At 38.4% G+C, this 19,053-nt stretch overlaps 1 protein-coding gene across 1 annotated transcript in view; it reads left to right on the forward strand.

The window, feature by feature from the left end:
* LOC114653219 (NFX1-type zinc finger-containing protein 1-like) overlaps positions 1-19,053 on the forward strand; it is a 126,995-nt gene that overhangs the window by 39,699 nt on the left and 68,243 nt on the right. Inside the window, 4 exon segments of the mRNA XM_051929226.1 lie at positions 1,268-1,375; positions 4,318-5,868; positions 5,958-6,086; positions 14,568-14,740. Coding sequence (XP_051785186.1) covers positions 1,268-1,375; positions 4,318-5,868; positions 5,958-6,086; positions 14,568-14,740 — 1,961 coding nt within the window.

The raw sequence follows: 19,053 nt of genomic DNA on the forward strand, positions 1-19,053 counted from the left end.
GCCTCTTCTGGGCAGATCACTGAAAGTCCTGGCATGATTTACAAGGTTTTAGGATGCTTCACTCACACTTTTGCTATGTTTTTGTCTCCTTTTTATAACAATAACGTTTTAATCAGTCAGTCAGTCAGTCAGTCATTACCCAACCCACTATATCCTAACACAGGGTCACAGGGGTCTGCTGGAGCCAATCCCAGCCAACACAGGGCACAAGGCAGGAACAAATTTTGGGCAGGGCGCCAACCCACCACAGGGCACAAAAACACACACACACCAAGCACAAGTTAGGATTGCCAATGCACCTAACCTGCATGTCTTTGGACTGTGGGAGGAAACCAGAGCACCCGGAGGAAACCCACGCAGACACGGGGAGAACATGCAAACTCCACGCAGGGAGGACCCGGGAAGCAAACCCGTGTCTCCTAACTGCGAGGCAGCAACACTACCCACTGCGCCACCGTGCCACCCATTGTATATCATATATTTTGGAATACTTTTAAATTGGACTACTTGCAAGTGACACTTAATTCTAAAGGGGAGCAGCTACTTCAGTGTCATGTTCGATTGCAAGCTGTGAATAAGGCTCCTGAGTAGGTAAAACATTAGAATGGGGATAGCCATGTAAATTCTCAGCTACTTGCAATTTAAAACGATATGCACAATTAGTACCTGTATTTGTACGATTAGCTCTGATCACACGGGGAGAACATGCAAACTCCACGCAGGGAGTACCCGGGAAACAAACCCAGGTCTCCTAACTGCGAGGCAGCAGTGCTATCACTGCGCCACTGTGCCCCCACGTTTTAATCAAATAAACCTAATGAACTTCTTACTGGCAAATGGCTATTTTTTTGGATTCTCCCTTTGAAAGCCAATCATTTCTATATTTAATTACAATTTTTTATATATTTTTTATATCCCCATTTCCTCCTGAACTGGTACTTTTATCTATAAATGGTGAGTAAAGTTAAGTGCTGGTCATTTTGTCTGTTAGTCTGGGTTTAGTCCTGTAGAACACAGGAAAAAGAAACACTGGGACCCCCAGGGTCACATTTTTGTGTTCCAAAGTTTATCTTTTCCATATGGTCTTAGAGAGCAACTATGCAAAATTTGATACAATACGGCAAAGGGTGTAGGATTGTGTAGGGAACATACAGACAGACATGATGTTAAGTAGGGAGTAACCAATAATTCATCAATCAAAGTGGAGCTGATTAAGCTGAAAATGCACTAAAACGTAATGTTTAATTTCATGGTGTTTTCTTTTGAGATGTTCGGCCAAGCAGAGAGCAAGGGAGAAGTCAACTTCTTGCTGCAAAAAAGATTGGAAGTCAACCAAACCTCTTAAACGCATCATGGGATAATACGAGACAAACAGGTAAGGAATTTAAATTATTTTGAAATATGTTTGGCTGTCTCTCATTACATATTTAAGACCGAGAAACGCATAGCTCTCTATCCAATGTTGTGTCCTTACTCCATGTATCTTTTGAAATTTTTCAAAATATAAGAAAATATGGATGCAAATTCAGTATATTCAGTATGTCTTAAATGGATTAGGAGTATCCAGAAGCCATTGTCATGAGATTGTACTGCTCAAGATTTACATTTTCAAGCACTGCCTACATCACATTGGCTAGAATAGCTTGTAAACTTGGCATACAATCTAAATTAAGTCCAAATTTACATCAAAATGTCTGCTACCCTTTAAATAATAATAATATAATAATACATTTTATTTATATAGTGCCTTTCCCATGCTCTGGGCACTCCATAGAGTCACAGAAAGAAGAGCAGGGTATATTTAACATTGGATACAAATATTTTACACAGAGAACACTAGAACAGATAAATACAGGATATACAAAGCAATAAATAGAATAAAGAGAAAAAATAACTAGAGTAAAATGCTAAATTCAAAATTAAAAGGAAAGCTTAAACAAATAAATAATTTGTGATATAACACACACACAAATTATCCTGAGCATCTGGATGGCTGTCTGGGACGCCCAGAGTATGGAAGGACCCGGGGAGAGAGTATTTTCAGGACAGTTTCTCCCCCAGGCCGACAGAGGCCAGCACCCTTGGTTTCTATCGGGGCCACAGGTCATGAGCATGGGAGCTCAACTCTACTGGGGGCCGTGGCCACCACCAGGGGGCACATGGACTTTTACAGGGCCCTATTTGGCATCACTTCTGCTACACCCAGAAGCTCATTGGGCACCTGGAGTCCTTCCGGGTGCCCTATAAAGAGAGCCAGTCACCACCACTCAATGACCAGAGTCTGGAGGAAGAGTGGAAGTGGAGGAACTGGCAACAGAGAAGGGACTGTGTCATACTCTGCTTTATCTTGTGCTGTGTACTGTAAATAAACTCTGTGTGTGTGTGTATGCAAAACTCGTCTCTGTGCCTGTCTGTGTTGGGTATAGGATGGCTGTATGTGCCCAGGGCTTTACAATAGATAAATTGGAAGAAGTGTCAGAATGTCAGGTTAAATTAAAAGTCTTCTTGAATAAATGAGTTTTCAGTTGTTGTTTAAAAGAATGAATGGAGTCAGCTGATCTCATTCATTTCGGGAGGTCATTCCAAAGTCTGGGTTCTACACAGCTGAAGGCCCTGCTGTCACCCACAGAGTGCAGATTAGTGTTGGACATAACAAGATTGCCAGAATCAGAGGACCATAGTGGGCAAACAGGAGCCTAGTGATGGAGAAGGTCACTTGTGTAGTCCGGTGCAAGGCCATTTAAACTTTAGTCTATTGATAGAATTTTATATTCAATCCTGTAAGACACAGGAAGCCAGTGAAGGTGAAGCAGGATGGGTGCTATGTGCTCGCTGGTTCATGTAAGGACTCTTGCAGCAGAGTTTTGAATTAAATGGAGATGTCATACAAGATTAGAAGCAGCACCTGCTTGTAGGGAGTTACAATAATTGATGCCGGATGTAATAAAACCATGGACAAGTTTCTCAGCATTAGAAAAGGAGAGGAATGAGCGATGTGGAAGATGAATGTTCTCTTCGTTCCCTTGTACTAATCCATGTCTGAGAAGTTAAGCAGCAGGAAGCTTTACATTTTGTAAAAGCATGCTTTGCTGAGGAAACAGAAAAATATTTGTCCAAAGGACTCAAGGTCTAAGCATTCCACACATGAGTCTGACTTATCACGTTTTCCCTTAGTTTACATCTGAACGCCATAACAAAGGGGCCAAGAAATCAAGTTGCACAGGGGGCGTTGAAGGGGCTCAAGGATTGTGTATAATAAAAGTGGCGACTGTTGCATTTCATAATGATATTAAATCACGCATTCTAGGGGTATAAAAACTTTGCCCCACCCAACAGACTGGGTTCAGAAGAGCCTGTAATATTGATTGCCTGTTTTTCTGAAACTCTGCTCACTGTGACTATGAAAAATAAAGCTGCTGTATGACCACACCTGCTGTCTTGTCTAAGTCTTCGTCCACAGCGAACATGGGATATGTTATGGCGGTGGAAGTAAGAAATTTTCTTAATGTAGTTTATCCAGGTGGAATAAGAAAGGGAGGAATCAAAAATGACACTAAGATTCCTTGCATTAGAAGAAGGTCTGATGAGATCACTGTCAAGAGTGATTGAAAAGGAGCTCATTTTCTTAAGTTACACTTTAGTGCCAATTTCCAGGAGTTCAGTTTTGCTGCAATTCAATTTTAAAGAGTTCGATCCCATCAAGGTTTTAATTTCATTGAGGCAAGTTGTGAGCTGACAAACCTCTGATGAAGTTTCACTTTTAACATTGAAACAGATTTGAGTATCAGCTGCATAAAAAAGATAACCCAGTCCAAATCTACGAATGATATGACCAAGGAGAAGCATAAAGATACAGAAGAGCAGAGGGATGAGGACAGAGCCCTGAGGAATTCCTTGTGTGGCTGGCGCTGAGTTAGATCTGCTGTTACCAAGACTAACAAACTCTTGCCTATCAGTCAGATAGGACTTAAACCACTGAGGGGCAGTGCCAGAGACACCCATTCTGCATGTTCTCCATTCTGGACAGTAGAATGTCATGTCTGACAGTGTCAAATGCTGCACTGAGGTCTAATAGAATTAATGTGCAACCATAAGCAAGCCATTACTTACCTGAAGCAGAACAGTTTCACAGCTGTGCTGCACTCTGAAACCAGAGTGAATAATGGCTTTAAAGATATACAAATCATTGTGTTCTCAAAGTAGCAGATAATCCATTGTTTGGAACCTGATGGTAATATTTAATTAACATCAGAAAAGCATTCTTTTGATTTCTGCAGGAGTCATATTCTTACATACATTTCCTTTTGTCTACAACAGGTGATGAGGTGACTGAAACTGAAAAACCAAAATACCGGGTGACAACACTGGATTTCAGAATCTTAACAAAGATTTACACAATGGAGTCCTCGGATCTTGTAATGAAGTTGGCATCTCCGGGGTGTGGCTTACAGGAGTTCTTGTCACAGAATGAGTTAACCGAGGAGCTCATTGATATTGCCTTGAAGGTCCTTGGTAAAGCTTGTAGAAGCAAGACTAACCGTCATAATTTGCAGCATCTTTTAACCATCATTAAAGACTCAACTTTTCTGAAAAGAATCCTCCCCATGTTTGTCATGAATATAACAAAACAAAGTGATGCACAAAAAAGACAGCAAAGCCTTGAACAACTTAATGAGATCCTAGTTATCCACCTAACATTAATTTCTGTTTTTCCATCCAGCACTGTGATCGACGTCTCTCTAATTGCAACTCTTGTTCACCGCGAAATTGATAGTCTACAAATAAGTGGACAAGTTGTTTCTGAAGAAATAGAGAACAATATGAAAAACCTACAGAGAATCATTGAACATTTACAAGAGAGGAAAAGAGAGGGTACTCTTCGATCTGACAATTACACCTACATAACAGAACATCTGAATTTGGACATTGAAGATTTTAGACAAATGTCAGTCTTTCCAACATATGAAGACATCCACATCGTTGAAAAACCATTTATGCGACCAAACATTATTGGTCAAAAATTTCAAGACACTAATACTTACTTGGATACTCATTTTCGACTTCTGCGAGAAGATTTTATTAAGCCACTGAGAGATGGAATTTCCCAGTTACTCCTCTATGGAGGAAAAAATCTGCATAAGCAAAGGTTTGATGACATAAGAGTTTACTTTGATACACACATAGTGGCACCTATTTGCACGCATAACGGAATCGTGTACCGCGTTCATTTTAACAATTCAAATTTGAAGCTGGTTCAGTGGGAAAGTTCAAAGCGTCTTCTCTTTGGAGCCCTCGTATGCTTATCCAAGGACAATTTTGAGACTATGATATTTGCTACAATTGCAAACAGAGATGTGAAGGAACTGGCAGAGGGGGTTACAACTTTGAGTTTCACAGAACAAAGTAGGCTGAAACTTGCAGATGTTCAGGAAGATGATTCCTTTCTCATGGTTGAAACCTCAGCCTTTTTTGAGGCCTATCGACACGTACTTGAAGGTTTACAAGAGATGAGTGTTGCTGACCTAGCAATGCAGCAGTATATTGTAAATTGTGATACTGTTATTTCACCTCCAAAGTATTTTCTAGGGAACCATAACAAATACAACTTCACGAGTCTAGTAAATAACAGACAAGATTTCATGAAGGACCTTAAACTATATAAGTACAAATTTTATCCTGAGGACTGTCCTAGCAGTGTCAGTAATGTAAAAATATTAGAGGCTTTATTAAGTAACTCAAAGTGTGACGTATTAGATTTAAATTCTTGGCCCTCTAAGGAGAAATTCAAATTTGATGAATCACAGTTACAGGCAGTACAAACAGCATTAACACAAGAGCTTGCGATTATTCAAGGACCACCAGGAACAGGTAATACTATACTTTTTAATAATTTATGTTCTTATTATTTTTGTTAATAGTGCCATAAACCTTATCATTAAACATTTGTGTTTTTTTAGGAAAGACTTATGTTGGCCTGAAAATTGTCGCAAGTCTCCTAGACAACAGTCATTTCTGGAACCCTAATGGTGGCTGCCCAATCCTGGTTGTGTGCTACACCAATCATGCACTTGATCAGTTCATGGAAGGTAAAAGGCTTGTCACTGTTTTGCAGTTATCTTGTCTTTTAAATGTTTGGATTTTCATTTCTCACAATGATTATGGTTTTAGTATATTAAACATTCTATAAGTAGTTTGGAAAAATGAACAAAAACTTACTTAAAGAATAATTTTTAAAATTTGTGTTCAGAGAAATTGATACAATGTATGAATGTCAAAATCTGTTTCATAAAACAGTCATACATTTTATATTGAATGATAAATCAGCTGAAAATTACACACATCTAGCTTTAGAAATTACATTTTTTGGTTGTTATTATGATTCATGGTTAAACATATTTACAACAAATAGCTCACAAAAGTACAGCCAAACAGTTTCACCTGAAATCATTAAAGTCATTATATTACAAAGTATAGTATAATTACTACTTTTTTTTACACCTACTATATTTTGTGAGTTTTAGGGGGCTATTGGTAGTGCCACATTGGTGTCAAAATATCTGTCTGTGTGTAAATGAGATACAGTATAGTAAAAGACATGTCTTAATCTGGTTAGTGCTGTGTGGCAATATGTCCAGAGGCCTAGGCTTGATTTCAGGTTATTCATATATATTACTAGGGGGCTTCATCCCCACTCGCTTCGCTTGCCAACCCCCCGGCCTGCGCATAGCGCCAGCCACTTCACATCTCTGCCGCTTGCGTCTGTGGATTTAACTTTCACCAAACAACAAATCTTTTAATTCTCGTGTATGCACCTCTTTATTGGGAAGAAACACTACTTTTCCTTGATGGCAACACGAAGTAGATCAAGAGTTCCCAAACTTTGTTCAGTCACAGACCCCTTTACCAAAAACTTTTAAAACCGTCGACCCCCTAATTACATGCAATGGTTTTTCATATCCGCACTTGCTTTGATATGTTCGATAAGACAATGAACAGACATGTTTGTGCTACATGTATTTTCATGCATTCTTACGTGTGACTCTTTTAATGACACATTTTACCTTTTCGTTCGCATATTTGGTATGTAATGTGTTTTTTTTAAATGATTTTACTTCTTAATTAGGTACCTATTGGAATCATAGATATTTTGAAGTAACAAACAAATAGCAGTAGTAAGGGGGTCTATTTTTGCTGTCGTTGACCCCCAAATTTTTTCATTGAAACTATCGACCCCTAGAAAGTTCAAATCGACCCCAGGGGGTCAATATCGACCACTTTGGGAACTCTTGAAGTAGATGATCTACAAGTCTCCGACTTAAAATTTAAATCAGAACAATATATTCCATCTCTTTTTGATGTTCCGTTATTTCACCGAGTAATAATTTCCGTTTGTTTGCACCAATGTGATCTTTACTAGCATTTTTTGAGACTTTCAAATTTTAGTACTTTCATTATCTCTAACCTGCTCTGCAGGAGTATCGTGCCAACGTTTTTGAATTCTTTACAATGTTCTACTTTGTCTTCTACTCTTTGTCTTTTATTTCCAGCCCCGGGCATGGTGAAATCTCTTGGCACAAAGTCTCGTCTCAAAGTATCTCTCTGAGAAAGTCACGTCTCGTTCCAGGCTAAAAAGTCTTGTCACGTCCCAGGATTTTTTTCTTATAATAGAGAGAAATGTATAGGAGAAAGTGTTATAGTGGAGCTTAACTTAACGTTTTACTAGTATTATCAGTAGATACTTTATTAACCTAATAATGGGATTACAGTCAGCAGAATCAAAACAGATTAATGCACCATAATAAAAATGTACATTATAAACAGAACACAAAAATACTACACTATCTATCTATCTATCTATCTATCTATCTATCTATCTATCTATCTATCTATCTATCTATCTATCTATCTATCTATCATATAATGCCTTTCTTTTCTTTCTTTCTTTCTTTCTTTCTTTCTTTCTTTCTTTCTTTCTTTCTTTCTTTCTTTCTTTCTTTCTTTCTTTCTATCTATCGATCTATCTTGCACAATGGTGGTGCCCCTTCCCTGACCTACAATAGAGGAGTTATAAAGCCTTTTTTAGCACTCAATGTAACACCATGGTGGTACCAGTTTGTTGTTGAATGTGTTCTTCACTCCAATGATCAGGTCATAGAGGAGGTTGGAGACATTATCCAGGATGGATTATAATGATCATCCACTACTTCTAATGAATCCAAACCAGGCCCAGTAACAAAATTAGTCTTTTGATGAGCTTGTCTATCTAATCTATTAGCATTCCCTGATCTAATCTCAGAACTCAAGCCCACCACTTCTGCCCCGATCCCTTTCCTTACCTGATTTTTTTTGTTCTCTATTCCCTGATGTATTTCTTTGTGTTTATTTTTTCTATCATTTGCATTTTCGTGTTATTTATTTTAAAACGGATAATTTTTTCTTTTACATCCAAACATCATAATTTTTATTGCAGTAGCCATTTCATTTTGTGGTTGCCATACAGAGTGGTTTTGCAAAATGCTTCATCTGTGTGATGATATAAAGATCAATGGAAACGTAATTATCCAGGTCTGACAGATTTTCTTTCATTAATTCATTCTAAAGACTCCTTAGTTATAGACATTTACCTTACCTTTTTTCAGAGTTTTTTTTGGGGGGGGGGTATGATCTCTTGCTTGATAAATGACTCTTTTTCTGGTCACCCCATTTATTTTGATTACATTTCAGTGTCAACCTTAAGAGCCACCTAGAAAATAGCACTCTCCACCACTGGCTGATAAATGATAAGAAACATATTACTAAAACAATTGAAGAACTCAAACCTTGGTGCATTCTGATGGTTTGACTGTATTATTAGTCCATTTCAGTGTATCATCTATTTCTTTGAATGTACTATGTCTACATTGCTATCATGGATCAAGAGAAAAGTAGGTTGGACTCTCTTCCTCCCGAAGTCCCCCACCAACTCCTTAGTCTTTGATACATTAATTTTCAGGTGGTTATCCCCACACCACCCCAAAAAGCTGTTAGCAAGTCTCCTATACTCTAACTCTAGACCAGCCAAAATATGTCTGACTTTAGTACAGTTATCAAAAAAACCTCTGCAGATAACATGAGTATGAGTTGTGTTTAATATCCTAAGTATATAGGATGAAGAATGGAGAAAGGAAGGGAGAAACAACAGCCCCCTGAGGAACCCTTGTATTACTCGTCACACTCTGATGTACACAACTGTGCAGTCTCACTAACTGTACCCTACCTGTTTAGGGAATCAGTGATCCATGAGATTATGGAGCATCCCACCTCTCTTCAAGTTTGGATATCTTTGAAGACACTGGAGAGGTCTAGTCGTCTTAGGAGGGCCAAGGCCAGCCTTTCAAGGGTCTTCTTTATATGAGAAGTCCATAGCACCACTTCTTTATCATTGTAATTGGCTGGATGCCCTCTGTTTGGTATTGACATAATGTTTTTTATAGCATAGGCATGTTCTTCCAGGAAGAACAAGACACAAAGGTCTTTGGATAGCTGATTTGAACAACAGTGTATTTCTTCCACAACTCAAAATCACACAAGGGAATGGGTTTTAACAGGCCATGTTTTTGACATCCCCCAAGTCTTGACTCTCTAAGAAGACAAGAACCCCTACCAAAAAAAAAAAACTTATAGGAAAGAAATGGAAGACCTCATGACTTTTCAAAAATAGCCATCTTTTTTGCAGCATTGCTCTGTTGGAGATTTTTGATTTCACAAGTTCCCTGTGGCATCATTTTAACTAATTCTAAAATGGTAACACTTGATGATGTTACCCACAAATCAAATTAATATAAAAAAATAACATTAATAATAATACAAACTATAAAGGAATACGAATCTTGTAAATCACAATGTTACCTTTTTAGTTGTAGATTTTGACCATAATTTAAAGATTGGAAATTAACCTAATATACAGTATGCATCATTTGGATGGTGAAATAAAAAGAAGAAACTCCAGGCAGATATGTCTCTATTAAAGGACTCTGCCCCAAATTAGAGCTGAACCCGAGTTTGTGGGGCTGTGTGGTTGCATGTGTAACCACTCTGCTACCACAACATGAATAACAAGTAGTATAACAAAGTAAAAGTCCTTGCCAAGTCAGTAAAGGCCATTGATGTCCAATGAAATGACTGAATTATTTCACTGTCTTCTGTATAGATAGATAGATAGATAGATAGATAGATAGATAGATAGATAGATAGATAGATAGATAGATAGATAGATAGATAGATAGATAGATACTTTATTAATCCCAAGGGGAAATTCACATACTCCAGCAGCAGCATACTGATACAAAAAACAATATTAAATTAAAGAGTAATAAAAATGCAGGTAAAAACAGACAATAACTTTGAATAATGTTAACGTTTACCCCCCGGGTGGAATTGAAGAGTCGCATAGTTTGGGGGAGGAACGATCTCCTCAGTCTGTCAGTGGAGCAGGACGGTGACAGCAGTCTGTTGCTGAAGCTGCTCCTCTGTCTGGAGATGATACTGTTAAGTGGATGCAGTGGATTCTCCATAATTGACAGGAGTCTGCTCAGTGCCCGTCGCTCTGCCACAGATGTCAAGCTGTCCAGCTCCATGCCAACAATAGAGCCTGCCTTCCTCACCAGTTTGTCCAGGCGTGAGGCGTCCCTCTTCTTTATGCTGCCTCCCCAGCACACCACCGCATAGAAGAGGGAGCTTGCCATAACCGTCTGATAGAACATCTGGAGCATCTTATTGCAGATGTTGAAGGACGCCAGCCTTCTAAGGAAGTATAGTCGGCTCTGTCCTTTATTACACAGAGCATCAGTATTGGCAGTCCAGTCTAATTTATCATCCAGCTGCACTCCCAGGTATTTATAGGTCTGCACTCTCTGCACACAGTCACCTCTGATAATCACGGGGTCCATGAGGGGTGTGGGCCTCCTAAAATCCACCACCAGCTCCTTGGTTTTGCTGGTGTTCAGGTGTAGGCGGTTTGAGTCGCACCATTTAACAAAGTCCTTGATTAGGTCCCTATACTCCTCCTCCTGCCCACTCCTGATGCAGCCCACAATAGCAGTGTCATCAGCGAACTTTTGCACGTGGCAGGACTCCGAGTTGTATTGGAAGTCCGATGTATATAGGCTGAACAGGACCGGAGAAAGTACAGTCCCCTGTGGCGCTTCTGTGTTGCTGACCACAATGTCAGACTTGCATTTCCCAAGACGCACATACTGAGGTTTGTCTTTAAGATAGTCCACGATCCATGCCACCAGGAATGAATCTACTCCCATCTCTGTCAGCTTGCCCCTAAGGAGCATAGGTTGGATTGTGCTGAAGGCGCTAGAGAAGTCTAGAAACATAATTCTTACAGCACCACTGCCTCTGTCCAAGTGGGAGAGGGATCGGTGTAGCATATAGATGATGGTATCCTCCGCTCCTACCTTCTCCTGATATGCGAACTGCAGAGGGTCGAGGGCGTGTTGAACCTGTGGCCTCAAGTGGTGAAGCAGTAGCCTCTCCATGGTCTTCATCACATGTGACGTCAGAGCAACAGGCCGGAAGTCATTCAGCTCACTAGGACGTGATACCTTTGGGACTGGGGTGATGCAAGATGTTTTCCAAAGCTTCGGGACTCTCCCCTGTTCCAGACTCAGGTTGAAGATGCGCTGTAGAGGACCCCCCAGCTCTGATGCACAGACCTTCAGCAGTCGTGGCGATACTCCATCTGGACCCGCTGCTTTGCTGGCACGAAGTCTCCTCAGCTCTCTGCTCACCTGCGCTGCTGTAATTGTGGGTGGGGGGAAACTCTCTCCTATGCTGGTATCAGCAGAAGGATGGGAGGAGGGTGCAGTACTCCGAGGTGGGAGTGGGTTAGGGTGGTCAAACCTGTTAAAGAAGTTGTTCATTTGGTTTGCTCTCTTCACGTTTCTCTCGATGGTGGCACCCTGCTTCGAGCTGCAGCCAGTGATGATCTTCATCCAATCCCACACTTCCTGCATGCTGTTATTCTGCAACTTCTGCTCCAGCTTTCTCCTGTACTGCTCCTTCGCCGCCCTGAGCTGGACTCTAAGGTCCTTCTGCATGCGCTTGAGCTCATGCTGATCACCGCCATTAAAAGCCCTTTTCTTCTGCTTCTTCTATACACGGCAATGAAGACCCTATAAACCTATATTGAATAAAATTAAATAAAAAACAAAGTCAATTTGTTATGTGATATTTTACAAAACTGAAGTATTATTTTACCATACTTCCTTATTCCTCAAACACAATCTTCATTACCTTATCCTAGAATATTTTTGCAGTTATTTATTGTTACATGAAAAGTCAACATTCACAAGATGATTCTTTTGAAGCAGATTTGATGGCTACTGACCACTGATAGAGCTGAGTCATAGTGTGTTCTCTTAATTTGTACATGGAATTTCTCAACTCACTCAGACATCTTCCATAATTTTAATACTTACTTATTCGGCCACCCAGAAAATTTGTACACCTTTCCTTGTCTAATACAGCTTGCATCATATCACAGTGTAATTCTTCTATGTGTTATTAAATGGCTTGATTTAGTTTGGACATAATAATTTGATTACAAGTATTGTTTTTGATTAAAGTTACAGATGGAAGTTGGATCTGACTGAATTACACAACAAACATATTGTACAGAAATGACTACAGGCTGTGCCATCGTACCCCCACATGTTTAATTATTAACAGTATACATTATTTAAATGAAGTTAACAATGTATCTGTAAAATGTAATATACATACGTTAATGCTTTTCATCATAAAAATGACATCAAGTATACATCCTAGTATTTCAACAGCACAGAGCTCAAAGCGGATAACTCTTGGAAATCTAAATCAACTTAGAAGCCAGTCATAATCATCGTAAATACATGCACTCTTCTATTGAAGTAAATTGAATTCCATTATTGTCTTTGTATGGTACAATGAAATTCAATATGCAACTCCTCCATAAACTTATTTTCCTATAAAATGATAAAATAGTAATAATAATATGATAAAAAAAAACAATGAAAAATATACAATATGAAAGCATAAGTACCATCTTTATATATAATACGCTTCCGTGGCTGTTCATTTGTTTGTCCAGGATTTTAAATCACCTGTAGCTCACAAACCGTTTGACCTATTGACCTGAAATTTGGTACACGTATACTACGTGATGTCTACTGTCTGCTTTTAGGGTGATGATTGACCTCCAAGGTTATTCCTGTTTTTATTTTATTGTAGAATCAAATCTCAGCAGCAGCCAGCAGGGCGGCCGTGTAAAGTATGCATAAGGGTGTGCTGTTCTCATCCCTACCACCTTCGCCGTCACTTCCATTATGAATGGTCAAGTCAAGTGTATTCAATGCATGTTATCGTGCAGTGCGCCATTACTGGTATACATATACATATTGTGCAGATTGTGCAAATGGTTCATGAAGTGAATTATTACAGTTGTAGTGCAAGTTTACAGTGAGGTAATTGAAATTATAAGTACAAACAGTTTTACCAGAGCCCTTGATGGACTGATTGAGTGCATTTGTAGCTCTTGGGATGAAACTGCTTCTGAGCCTCGAGGTCCATGCAGGAATGGTTCTGAAGTGTTTGCCAGATGGGAGAAGTTCAAATAGACTGTGGCATGGGTTAGTGAATTCCATGTAGATGCTTGTGGCTTTCCTGAGTGCTATAAATGTCCTTCAGGGCTGGAAGCTATATTCTGATAATCATTTGTGCTCTTGACACAACCCACTGTAGAGCTTTCCGATCCACACACAGATACAATGGGTTAAAATACTCTCAGTGGTGCACTGAGAGTAAGAACGCAAAAGCAGCTATGGTATTTGGAATAGTTTGGCCATTCCATGCACCATTATATTGTTACAGAATGATTACAATCAAGCGCCTTAAATTTGTAAGCAATATGCAATTAATTTTTGTGTATTTGATACAGCCCACGTCATGTATGTGAATCTAAAAAAGAAAGACCAAAGAAACAGTAGCACTGCTAGGTGCCACCAGATTTTAAAACCAAGCAGAAAAGTACGTAAGCATGGTCTTAACCTGCCATGAAAATGTGTGTATCTTTACGCAAAGTTTAGATTTTATACATACATCTCGAAGTGAGTGTGGAAACGGGAATATGCAACATTTTTGTGCATACTCACCATTTATACATGAGGCCCCTGGTCACCACTCTACCTTCTGACATTGTAACAATTGGCCATTTTTACTTTTTACTCTCTGTTTTTTTCTCCTTGATTTTTTAAAATAATTTGTAACAATTTTTACTGATGTGTTTGAGCTACTGTACACCTGAATTTCCCCAAGTGGATGAATAAAGTATCTATCTATCTATCTATCTATCTATCTATCTATCTATCTATCTATCTATCTATCTATCTATCTATCTATCTATCTATCTATCTATCTATGCGTTTACCTTCCCCTTTCCTCCAGCAGGAGGGCACAAAAAAAAATCAATATCTGTTGAGCATTCTTTGATGATTAGAAATTAATTAATGATTATTTCTCATTATGTTGTTACTTATTTTAAGGAATTTTGGAATTTATACCAAGAGGAGGAACACTGTCAAGAAACGAAAAACTGGTCAGGATTGGTGGACGATGCTTCAGTGATAAATTAAAAAGATATTGCTTGAACAATATGCGAAGAGAGAAAGGCTTTAAACAGAATCTTCCAGGACATTTGCGGGCAATTTATTCGGAGGTAAGATTGTTTTTGCAAAATATAACATAGTATTCTCCATCCTACGTAGTCCAGTTCAGGGTTGTGAGACACCAGAGCCTATCACAACAACATTGGGTACAACACATGGAAACAACACCAGAAAAGGTGCCATTGCAGTGCTTCTTCACACACAGGCCAATTTGGAATTGCCAATCAAATTAAATTGGACATCTTTGGGGATGTGGGACAAAACAGGATTACATAGAGTATAACACCAGGAAAACATACAGACGCCATGTGAGCAATCTCCAGGCGTAGCATGCCAACCCAGCATGCTGAATCTGTGAAGTGGCAGCCCCCACAACAGCACTAAAATAAAACTAGTGAAGCCAAAACAAACAGCAAAGCAATTTTTGAATACTAGTCCAGCAAAAAAAGATGGTTAAAGAGAATTCAAGAAACCTTAGGGATCGATTTCAGGATGATTATTGGAACTGAGCAGGGTACTTTCATCTCCACTGTCATCATGCAGGTAATACCCCGCACCCCCCATTGGACTCACAAATCTTCCTATGAAGTGCAGAGAAGCCCGAAACGAAGGAAATTATTGCCACACTTTGGAGTGATATAAATGACATAAAGAGCAATATTAAAAAGGATATAAAGAAAGAAATAATGAACCTAAACAAGAAGAGTGAGAAACAGAATAAAGATATACTATAAAAGACCTGGAGAATCATTTAAGTAATAAGTTTACTACAGCCTTTACAGAAGTTCTAGGAAAAATTGATGAAAAAATACAGGAAATATAAGTACTGTAAGTAAGGGAGTAAAATTAGAGTACTCACTATTCAGCTTGAATGTTTACAACTCATCTTGAAATAGTTGAACAGTTGACTTCTGCCATTGATGAAAAGGCAATGGCTGAAAACTTAGAATGCAAAGTGCTCGCTGACAAACTAGCTGCGCTGGAAGATAGATATTGAAGGAACAACATTAGAATCGAAGATCTCCCTGAAAAATGTGAAAGTCCAAACCCAGTAAAATTCATACCTGAATTACTTGGAATAACCAGAGAAGACTTCAAATCGGACACAGAGATCTCAGCAGCCTATCGTAGACGTGGATTGAATGCCTCAAAAACGAGAAACCTTATTGTCCGCTTTGACAAACTACAGGCCAAACAAAATGTCCTTTCTCAGACAGAAGGAGGAAATTATATTTGAAAATAGTTGCATTTGTATTTTCCCAGATTTCATCCCTGCAACAGCTGCCAAAGGTGCCATACTAGAGTATTAAACAGTGTCTTTACAGTGCTAATATGAGATACAGCCTCTTATACCCTGCCAAATTAAAGTGAATATTGAAATTCAGTTCACATTTTTAGCTCTCCAGATGAAGCAGAAAGAGTGCTAAGCAGACTGATCCCAGCATTCTTTTGAATCATGATTACGAGTCATTCCATGTTCTGGCAAGGCAAAGAAGATTAGGTTTGCAACTTGGACCATTTGTAATGCGACCTTTGCAATAAATATACATTCTGTTTTCTTTTTGGCTACCTTTCTTATTTTTTTTTTTCAACTACTACATTATGCTGAAATCTCTTTCAATGAATGTACTTCTTGAATGGCAACTACAAAGTAACTAGCCATTTACAGGAATTTTATTTTTTTCACTTCATATCCTTGATTTATTGTATTGGGAATGTAATATCATACGTTATCTCAGTCTCCATGGGAATATTTAACATCATTCTCTAGGTTTACTGTATAGGGACTGTCCTTTCAAGATATCTCAATTTTAACCTCTTCTACACAGTTGCTGGGGGATTAATTTTATTCTGTATGTGTTCTCTCTCTCTTGGCATGTCAGAGGACTGGGACATCGTGAAGTATGGACTGCCTCACTCAGAGAGGCAAATTGGAGGGGTGGTGGTTAAGAGGGGAGAGAATGAGGGCTTTGCTATTTTTTATTTATCCTTTCTACCCCAACAACCGTTAATGCCAACACAACAATAGGCTTCATAGTAATAACTTCTGGTAAAAATATGAAATCTAGGTTAAAGCTATCATATGTAAAAATGTACATTAACTTAAGACTACAAAATGTCAACAAAAGTTCAGAAGCAATGTTTTTATGACCAAACAGTGAACTTTGTTAGCTGGAATATTAAAGGTTTCAATCATGAATTAAAGACAAAGAAAGTGTTCACTCACTTAATGGGTTTAAATGCCAAGACAGTATATTTTTACAGGAGACTCACATAATAAGCAAGGGCCAGTTTCGGTTGCAAAGGAATTGGATTGGCCAAATTTTTCACTCTGGCTATATAAAGAAAATTTAGGTTGTGGGAATCTTAATACACAGAACTATCCCATTTGTGGCATAAGACGTAATATGTGATCCTGAAAGGCAATATGTCATGGTGATGTGCAATTTATTTAATACTAAAATTATTCTGATAATTATTTATGCACCTAATGTGGATGACAGAGGTTTTATTTAAAATGTATTTGCCTCCATTCCTAATGTGAACACTGATAAAATTATAGTGGTCGGAGACTTTAATTGTGTTTTAAATCCAGACCTGGATAGGTCTTCGGTTACATCTGTGATAACATCTAATACTGCAAAAATAATTACACAGTTTGTAATAGATTAGAACCAATCAGACCTGTGGAGGATTTTAAATCCTAACCTTGGTGCATATTCCTTTTTCTCACAAGATTATCATTGTTGCTCAAGAATTAATTATTTTTTCATAGAGAATAAGTTTTTGCCTATTTTCAAATCATGTAAGTATAACACTATTGTTATCTCCGACCACGACCCTCTGATGATGAAGCGTAACTTACTATGTCCTACACACTTATCTCGTAGCTGGCATGTTAACCCCCTGTCATTAGCTGATAAGCACTGTACAGAATTCATATCCAAGAAAATTGATTATTTTCTGGAGACAAATGCATCCCCAGAGGTCTCTGAAGGTAAACTCTGAATGTATATTTAAGAGGACAGATTATTTCTCACAAAAATAAATTGGAAACCAAGAAGGCGTCTGACTTAATCAGCAATATTACCAGAATAGATCTAGAATATGCCATGTCTCCAAATGAGGCACTTTATAGGAAAAGACAGGTTTTTCAATCAAAATTTAACTTCTTGACTACTAAATAAACAGAACAGCTCATCGTAAAATTGCAATATCATTATTATGAACACAGAATGAAGGCCAGTAAGATTTTAGCTCAACAAATCCACAAGCAGGAAGTCCACAATGCAATAACAGCAAATACCAAAATAGACGGAGATAAAATCATAGACCATAAAAATATAAGCCACACATTTAGAGATTACTATAGGTCCTTATATTCCGCTCAGTCTAAAGAAGATAAGACACAATCTAATGAGTTCTTTGACTCATTACAGACACCACAGCTAGATACTTTTAGTGCTATGGAGCTGGATAAACCTCTGACACACTCAGAATTACTAGATGCCGTAAACTCACTTCAAAATGGGAAAGCAGCCGACCCTGATGGCTACCCAGTGGAATTTTATAAAAAATATTTCCAATAAGTTAGCTCCACTATTATTAGCAGCGTTTACAGAAGCTAAAGATAACAAAATTCTACCTAAACATTTTGCCAAGCATTAATTTCAATCTTTCCTAAGAATAATAAGGACTTACTACAATTTGAATCGAATCATACAGGTCAATCTCACTTCTGAATAATGACATTAAGATATTCTCAAAAGTACTAGCTAGAAGGTTTGAGAAAGTGCTTCCTTCTATAATATCACAAGACCAAACTGAATTTATTAAAGGCAGACACCTTGCTTCTAATCATCAACATCTGTTTAACATAATACATTCACCCATTAAATCTAACACCCCAGAGATCTTATTATCTTTGAATGTAGAAAAAGCATCTTACATGGTTGAATGGGACTACCTATTCATCACATTGCACAAATTTGGGTTTGACCCACACATATGTGCATGGATCAAACTAACATTATTTTGGTCTACTTCAAACTAGAACACGGTACTCAACAAGGATGTCCCCTATCACCACTGCTTTTTGTAATCGCCATTGGCTGTTTACTTTCAAAATGCATCAGAGATAAAGGGGATTTTCAGAGAAAGACTTGAACCGAAAATATCCTCATACGCAGATGATATGGTACTGTATATATCTGACACACAAAACGTGGGTCTGTACTTCTAAAAGCACTAGCAGATTTTCAAAAGATATCAAGGCACAAAATTAATTTGAATAAAAGTGTACTTTTTCCGGTGAACTCTCTAGCACACAATACTAGACTGGACACCTTCCCATTTATCCTAG

This window comes from Erpetoichthys calabaricus, chromosome 6 (genome assembly GCF_900747795.2).
Source record: "Erpetoichthys calabaricus chromosome 6, fErpCal1.3, whole genome shotgun sequence".
NCBI classification, from domain to species: domain Eukaryota; kingdom Metazoa; phylum Chordata; class Cladistia; order Polypteriformes; family Polypteridae; genus Erpetoichthys; species Erpetoichthys calabaricus.